This window comes from Berghia stephanieae, chromosome 9 (genome assembly GCF_034508935.2).
Source record: "Berghia stephanieae isolate SIO BIC M18660-M18661 chromosome 9, UCSD_Bste_1.3, whole genome shotgun sequence".
Lineage (NCBI taxonomy): Eukaryota > Metazoa > Mollusca > Gastropoda > Nudibranchia > Aeolidiidae > Berghia > Berghia stephanieae.
In genome coordinates this window covers 8702979-8712100 of record NC_088368.1, presented here as the reverse complement: position 1 = coordinate 8712100, position 9122 = coordinate 8702979, and the positions used below count along the sequence as shown (strand labels likewise).

At 36.3% G+C, this 9122-nt stretch overlaps 1 protein-coding gene across 2 annotated transcripts in view; it reads right to left on the bottom strand.

The window, feature by feature from the left end:
• LOC144979618 (DBH-like monooxygenase protein 1 homolog) overlaps positions 1-7339 on the bottom strand; it is a 52376-nt gene extending 45037 nt beyond the window's left edge. The window contains exons 1-2 of one of the 2 annotated variants that reach the window (XM_078926417.1): positions 7217-7339; positions 6856-6971 (exon numbers count right to left, since the gene is read on the bottom strand). In XM_078926417.1, the coding sequence (XP_078782543.1) occupies positions 6856-6952 (97 nt within the window). In that variant the 5' untranslated portion in view covers positions 6953-6971; positions 7217-7339. Of the gene's footprint in view, positions 1-6855; positions 6972-7178 lie in introns of both variants that reach the window. The other variant, XM_078926416.1, reaches the window with a different exon arrangement.
• Positions 7340-9122: the final 1783 nt, after the last annotated feature.

The following is a 9122-nucleotide window of genomic DNA, read 5'->3' as shown; positions in this document are numbered from 1 at the left end:
TAGCGCGTTGTACTCTGGACTCAGAGGTTCTGTGTTCGATTCCGACCGAAGCCAATTTGTACTTTCTAGAGCAAGAAAATTTACTCCAATCACTCACTCCATTCAGGTGTAAAAGGGTACCTGTCAAGCTGGGATAGTAATCTGCGATAGACTAGCGTCCTGTTCAAAGGTTTTCAAACAAATACGTTAATTGTCCGCTTCACGCTATTGAAACCGGAATAACTCCTGCACCATTGGCTACAAGGCTCTAAAGGAGTTAATTTGTCTTACAATGAGTCCAAGTGGCTCAGAAGGACTTACTTAAAAATATTTTCATTGAAAATTCCCGAAATAAATAACGATAAAGATAATTGATCCCACAAGGTACCGAATGATGTGCGACCGGTTTTAGACACGTTACTGCTGTGTCGCAAAGTGTGACACTTCTTAAATTATATTTATAAACATACGTTTTTAAATTGCCGAAAATGTTTATGTTGCTATGCTTTCTGTACGTGGTTTATCACATAGAATTATTTTTTGAATTGTTCTTGCTTTTTTATATTCAGAATTGAAATAAATAAATAAATCATAACTGTGAAATTGAATGTAAGCTTCAGTTTAATATACGAAAACAGATAAAATGGACGTTTCGCGTTTCCCCTTCATCAACAACACATGATGAATTAAAAACTACAGACGAATGAGATAGTGTGGTAGTGGCGTTGTTAAGATGCATAAACAAAAACATTGATGGGCAGGAAATTGTATGCGACTTTGTGAGGAAGCGCGAATTAAAACAGAGCAATAGAAATTTATAAAAGGTGCGTACTTAATTATGTTAAAAGAGGGGAGGCGGGTAGGAACTGTGTAATGCAGTATAGAAGACAGTGAACTAAAATAAAGTGTGGACTATTGTTGGAAAATAAATACAATGGAATTGGAAATAAATACAAAATGTAAGGGATGTAGGTATTAATATATTAGTGGCATTAGCAGCAGCAGAAGCAACAGTAGAAATAGTAGTAGTAGTAGTAGTAGTAGTAGTAGTAGTAGTAGTAGTAGTAGTAGTAGTAGTAGTAGTAGTAGTAGTAGTAGTAGTAGTAGTAGTAGCAGTAGTAGCAGTAGCAGTAGTAGTAGGGATGCAGAAAATAAAGACAGGCATTTCAATTTTGACTGGGACTTTTTTTCCCTAGTGCGGAAGTCTGCTATATTTTTCTACTATCACAAACGATATGAACACGCGACTGGGACAGTCCTGTCCCGTTGATTTTGTAGCATTTCACAACGCCCTGGGACACAACGGGACTGTTTTGTCCCGTCCCAATAGGTGCGGAAGATTTCTCTAAATTCTATATGTTACAGATTTGGGACAGGACTGTCCCAGGACAGTCCTGTCCTAGTGCGGAAGAGGGTTAAGCCCAGCAGAGAAAGTGGGTCATGCACGGTGGCTCTGCCTATCTCTTTTGGTCGCCTCGCACCAGCCCCAATATTGGCCCATTCTAAAAATAACTTTTTGGAAATTGTCAGCCGATTGGGTAATTTCCACCAACACGCACCCCTCCACCCTGCTTCTACCTTCGCGCCGCTTCGTGTTTGTCATAATGATATGTCGCAATCACTCATCGGACGCCATGATAAATATTGTTGCCGATTAAAAATATCAACTTTTATTTACTTAATTTCTTGGCTCACAGACATCGCTGGCAGTGCTTCTCTATCACATTTTGTAGCCCTTGACGTGCTTTACAATCCCTGAAAGTTTCATGCTTTCATCATTCGTTTGCACAATTGAGCTATTTTTTGCCCTTAATTCCCTCTGCTAATTGATGAAATGGGGTGCAAGCAGTGGTGCAAGATTAAAATCTGAAAAAGACGCGAATGATCCAGTGCCAGAAAAGTATGAGTAAAAGACATGACTAAATAACGGTGATGGTGGTTGTGTGTGTGTGTGTGTGTGTGTGTGTGTGTGTGTGTGTGTGTGTGTTTAGAGAGAGAGAGAGAGAGAGAGAGAGAGAGAGAGAGAGAGAGAGAGTTCTAAAAGTGTATGTAGTGATAAGTAGAGCAATTTGACATTGAAAAACGAAGCTAAAGTTCGAGGTCAAAGTATTTGTGATTAGCTATTATAGACCTGCCAACCTTCCCAGAATGAAAAATGTTTTCTATAACCCTAAAAAGTGTTTGTGTTTTTTTAGGGAGCGTTCACATATTACGTCATCAAAAATTTGCCCTTTTTAGACCCCCCCCCTCCCCCAAGTCATCACTTGTCATCATTGACCTGACCCCCCCCCCCCCCCCAACAGATGATGACGTCATCTAATTTAATAAAAACTAAAAGATAACTTTAATTTCACAATATTTATTATTCGTTTTTCAAACCATAAACATTGATTATCAACGTTTGATAAAACACATTCAGACATTTTATTAATTTCAGAAACTGTTGATAATTTATGTTTTACGATACAATGGGGACATAACATTTAAATTTGCAAAGGTAAAATCTAACAAAACATTATTTAAATTAGGCTACTTGGTGCAGGTGCTATTTTAAAAAATTCAGAAAGTGTAATTTAAAATAGTATAGGAGGCAAATTATTTTATAGCATATTAGTCTTTTAGTGGAATGAATTTCTGTTTCAATTTCCAAACATAAAATTAATTGATTCAAAAATGTTTCTGCCTTGGACCTCTGGCAATGCACTATAAATAGTATCATCAATTTCATCTTCATCGTCATCATTTTCTCCCATTTGCTGTTCTTCATGTATGCCGCATTTTCGTGAATGGTCTTTCATTGCTGTGATCGAGGAGTGATACAATGAACATTTAGGGCAAGTTCGCCTTTTGAGAAGTGATACCCCTTTCCCATTTTGTTTCTTGAGAGATGGGCAATACTCATCATAGCAATTTATCTTTAGCTGTTTTGAAAGGAACAAACTTTGAAATAGGCTTAATTTGCCTATGTTTTGATGACATCATCTTGGGTCTGACCCCCCCCCCCCCCCTCCCCCATGTCAACACATGTCAACATTTGGTAGACCCCCCCTCCCCCCCTAGCTGATGACGTAATATGTGAACGCTCCCTTAGCAAAAAAAAGTGTATTTTGTCCGCACGTGTGGAAAAAAAGTGCGCACTATACAAAAATTTAAATAAAAGCTAACACCAAACCCAAATCAAAATAAAATCTGATCTTCATCATTCAAGCAATCTAAATGATCACAAAATTATCGATTTATCGAGAAACTTAAACTTAGTGACCATTATAAATTAGTATAAGGCTAAGAAATTGCAATATTAAAGGAAATTGCTTTCGAAACACTCAAATAAATGACCAAGAGACCCCAAACATGTTGGTAGTATAGATGCTAGTGTCAGTGGAAAAAGTGGTAGTTGTTGTAGCGATGGTGCTCTAGTGGTGGTGATGATGATGATGATGGAGCTGTGGTGGTGGTGGTGATAGAAGTGATGTGGTGTTGGTTGTGGCAGTGACAATGCTGTGATGGTGGTTGTAGAAGTGGGGATGCCATGATGGTGATGGTAAGAGATGCTGATGTACCAAATGAATTTGTGATGTTGATATCTGCTAGCTGAGTACATCAGTTATGAGTAAGTTTTGAGATAAAATATCTGGGAGAGAGGTCTTCAATTCAATAGATGACATTTTGCAACAGTAGCAAGATATTTTCCATATATGTTATCTAATGACGCCCCCCCCCCCCCCAACCACCACCCATTCTCTCTCTCTCTCTATCTCTTTTTGTTTTTGTTTTGAGCAGTCACTACTACTACTACTACTACTACTACTACTACTACTACTACTACTACTACTACTACTACTACTACTACTACTACTACTACTACTACTACTACTACTACTACTACTACTACTACTACTACTACTACTACTACTACTACTACTACTGCTGCTGCTGCTGCTGCTACTGCTGCTGCTACTACTACTACTACTACTACTACTTCTACTACTACTACTACTACTACTACTACTACTACTACTACTACTACTACTATTACTACTTTTACACTACATAGTGCTAACACTATTACTTTGGTCAAATGGTGGGAAATTCGCAAGTACGTAATATGCAAAGACAAGTTAAATACTACTAAAATGGTTCTAGAGAATTCACTTTGAACCAAATACCGTTCCTAAAGCTGCCCACTTTGTAATTCAAGACTCGTACAAAATGATTTAGGGGGAAAAAAAAAGATCATTATAAATCTTATAAATAGAAATAGAGTAATTTTAGTTATTATAAAGGGAGATAATCCATTTATGTTTGAGCTTTTTAGCAATAACGTTTTTAATTGGAGGCTTCATAGTCAAAGATGTTAGTTCAATTAAATTTTCATTTAGAATTTTCTATTTAATAAGTGGCAAAAGCTTAAATGTGGTCTGAGACTATTTAAAGTATAGAATAAGCTTATATGCATACATCTATGCAAATCCTCAAAACTGTATGTGAAAAATATAGGTGAAAACCGGCATCATATAACCAGCCAACTGAAATTATTACTATAGTACTAGGGTGATGCATCATTCATTCAGATACGCAGTCAACAGTTGGTGTACGACATTATATCATCAACGTCATTCACATCACATTTAAAAAAAAAAATCGTACTAAATCCTTTGGAATCGTAATCGCGTATATTTGGGTCCAAAAATCGTACTAAAATACGCGAAATCGTACCGGTTGGCAGGTCTGCTATTATTGGCAAGTACAGGAAGGTGAGATAGATTTGAGCTAAATTTGTATGAAGGGTTTTTACGGCGCTTGCAACACCGGTTGCAGTAGTCGATGACAGGCTCAAGTGGGATGAACACTTGAAAATAATTAATAAGATGTGCAGACGTACATATTTTTATCAAAACTCTCTCAGTTTAGAATAGATAAAACCCTGCACATTTTTATAGAGCAGTAATCGAAAGTGCTTTGTCATTTTGTATAACAGCTTGGGGAGGCAATTGCTTAGCAGTGGAAAAGAACAAAATAAATTCAAATATTAAAAAATCCATTAAACGCTATATAAATGATGTTGACGATGTAGATCTTTTATACGAGAAATTTTGTATAAATAAGATAACTAAAATATTAAATGACCAGTATCATCCACTAAGACCATCAGTTATTATGTCAGAAAGAAGCGGTCGCCCTTTCTCTATTTCAACGAAAACAGAGAGACACCGAAACTCTTTTCTGCCGTCCAGTATTAGGCTTTATAACAACAAGCAATAATCATTTTCTATAATTATTTCGCATTTTTACTTTCAAAAAATGTAAATATTAATTTATTAATTTATTTGTTTTGTAATCTTTTCAATTTTCAATTTATAGTGACTAACTATTCTACAGTGTTGAAATTATTCATATCATAAAGCGCAGCTCTGGTTATGGAGCTGCTCCTTTTTTATATATACATCCTATTTCCATTGTATTTTTATCTTATTGTTTAAATTATAACATGTCTGTACAAAAAATTTCCTTTTTGGGATGCAATAAAGTATTATTATTATTATTATTATTATTATTATTATTATTATTATTATTATTATTATTATTATTATTATTATTATTATTATTATTATTATTATTATTATTATTATTATTATTATTATTATTATTATTATTATTATTATTATTATTATTATTATTATTATTATTATTTATTATTATTATTATTATTATTATTATTATTATTATTATTATTATTATTATTATTATTATTATTATTATTATTATTATTATTATTATTATTATTATATTATTGGTGGTGGCAGGGGTGGCGTTGTGGTTTTTGTAATAGTAGTTGCAGGGATGGCGATGTGATGGTGGTGGTAGAGATGATGATGTAATAGTGTTTGTAGTTGTGGTGGCATGGATGGTGATGTGATAGTTGTTGTAATAGTGGTGGTAGGGATGGTGATGTGGTGGTTGTTGCAGTAGTGGTGGTAGGGATTGTGATGTGGTGGTTGTAGTAGTGGTGGTAGGGATGGTGATGTGGTTGTATTAGTAGTGGTAGTGATGGTTGTAGTAGTAGTAGTGATGATGATGTGGTGGTGATGGTGGTTGTAGTTGTAGTAGTAGCAGTGGTGATGATGACAATGTGGTGGTGGTTGTTGTAGGAGTGGTAGTGATGATGATTTGGTGGTGGTGGTGGTTATAGTAGTAGTAATGAAGATGATGTGGTGGTGGTTTTAGTAGTAGTGGTAGTGATGATAGTGTGGTGGTGATGGTTGTAGAAGTAGTAGTAGTGATGGTGCCTGTTGTAGTAGTAGTGATAGTGATGATGATGTGGTGGTGACGGATGATGATGTGGTGGTGGTGGTTGTAGTAGTGGGAGTGATGGTTGAAGTAATAGTGATGATGATGTGGTGGTAATGGTCGTTGAAGTTGTAGTAGTAGCAGTGGTGATGATGATGATGATGATGATGATGATGATGATGATGATGATGTGGTGGTGGTGGTGGTGGTGGTGGTTGTAGTAGTAGTGGTAATGAAGATGATGTGGTGGTGGTGGTTGTACTAGTAGTGACTGGACGGGGGGGGGGGGTATCCTTGGAACAATTTACTCACCGGAATTCGACGGAAGTTGCCCGTAACCCGGAATTTTTTGCTCCAGACCGGATTTTTTTCCGGTGAAACTGGAGTTTTGACATCACTGGTCTACATAAGCCATTTGGGCTTAATTTCCATTCGTTTCAATGGAGAAGAAATACAATGATTTCATATAATACTATAAATCTCAAGGTTGGTATTTCTTATCATTATAATTCTAAATTAATATTTATTGATCCTATTAATATCGGCATAATGGAGTTAAGTAAATTTAGTATTTTAGAATTGTCTTACCATCAGAAGCATTCCACTCGCTTAAACATGTTACAATACAGAAGGAAATCAACAACAGAATTAATCCTGAGGCGTGAGGTGTTTGATGCTTGTCCATGATAACGAAATTCTAGAACCTTCAAAAAAAGGTAAGAAAAATTAGTATGATTATTATCTTGAACATATTGAGCACTAAAAGTAAAAGTGTATGATATATAAAACTGGATTTGGTGGTGGTGGTGGTGGTAGTGAGTGGTGCTGGTAATGCTGTTGTTAGTGTTGTCTATTGCCTCGCTGCATAGCATCAATATAAATTATTACAATCTTTAATCAATTCTACTTACAGTTATCTATATATTTAAAAGATTCTCTTCACAATTACTTGTTCTTTCTTGTGATCTTGCACGCTTCCTTAAAATAGGAAATATTGTGATGATTGAAATTAACACGGCTCTAGCAAATGTCATATAAAACAGTCTTTGGGCTCGTCCTTATCTAAAACCGTATCCAATTGCGTCGCCCGCTCGCCGCAGCTGCACCATGGCCTACTAAAAGAGTTAGGCTCCTTCCGCACTAACACATGACTGTCCCAGGACGAATTTGTCCTGTCCCACTGGAGAAAACTTCTATTCAAAAGGGGTACCGCACTAGGACAGGACTGTCCTGGGACACACCTTGCGTATTGTTTGCGCAAATGCATTATCAGTACCGATGAAATAGAGGTTGTATGTGTATGTTATTTACTGCTTAGAAAAAAGAAAAATGGAAAGGGAAAACAATATTGGGTGTATCCTTTAATGACCCAAAGATTGCTCAAGGGTCAATTCCATAGACTCTATGGTGATCTCCGATCTTATCCTAAAATGTTTTTGTTGGTATCACCTCACTTTACCCAGGTGCAAATGAGTACCAGTTCGCTGATGAAAGTAATCTTTGACGGACTGGCGTCCATTCAAGAGGATAATTGAAAGTCAGCATGGCTCGGTGGTACGGTCTTTGCCTCGCACCCGAAAGGTACCAGGTTCGACCACCCGCTGCTGCGCTGTGTGGCCTTGAGTAAGTCACCTCGCCCTAGCTCAATTTGCGGCGCTGCACTGTTGCTGACGCCTGGGTTATACCTCGCCCTAGCTCAATTTGCGGCGCTACACTGCGGCTGACGCATGGGTTATTCCAGTCTTCCCTTGGAATAGACCCTCGAGAAAAAGTTCCCCTATGGGATGAATAAAGGGAATTTATTTTTTTAAATTTTAAACTGCTCAACGCTACAGAAATATGGATAAGTTCCGGATTTATAAGCTTAGGAGCAGGAATAACGATAAAGATAATTGATCCCACAAGTTACCGAATAGATGTGCGACCGGCTTTAGACACGTTACTGCTGTGTCACTAAGTGTGACACTTCTTAAATTATATATATTTTTTAATACGTTATTAAATTGCCGAAAATGTTTATGTTGCTATGTATTATGTACGTGGTTTCATCAGATAGAATTATTTTTTGAATTGTTCTTGCTTTTTTATATTCAGAATTGAAATAAATAAATAATTAAATAAATTATAACAATGTGAAATTGAATGTAAGCTTCAGTTTGATATACAAAAGCAGATAAAATGGACGTTTCGGGTTTCCCCTTCATCAACAAAACAGGATGAATGAAACACTACCGACGAATGAGATAATGTGGTAGTGGCGTTGTTACGATGCATAAACAAAAACATTGATGGGCAGGATGCTACTTTGTGCGGAAGCACGAATTAAAATACAGCAATAGAAATTTATAAAAGGTGCGTAATTAAGTCAAAATAGAGGAGGCGGGGAGGAACTGTGTAATGCAGAAAATGTTTTTTTCTCTTTTTGAGGAAAATTTTTGTCTAAAATCAAAGCCCTATCTCCACTGAGTAAAAATGTTTTTGAATTTTGAAAATCCATTCGTAAATAAACAAGTTATGCAGTTTCAAATGTGTCATTTATTTAGATGACCCGCAAAGAGGAAAAAAACGCGAAAATATGGGACGCTTTTTCGGCATTTTTTTTTTCGACCTTTGGTTGTATCTTGCGTAATAAGTGTGAAACTTGAAGAGCAAATTAGGATGATGTTTTGTAAAATACGGGAAAAGTACTCGTCATATTCATATGAAATTTTACAACCAAAAAGAAGAAATGTTCATGTATTACCTTGTCAGCGACAAAACCTACACGCCCGGTAGTTTAAGAAATATTTTACTCCAAAGAGTAAAAATCTATTTTTAACGGTCTTCTGGTAATCGTACGAGTTTTGTCGCTTGAC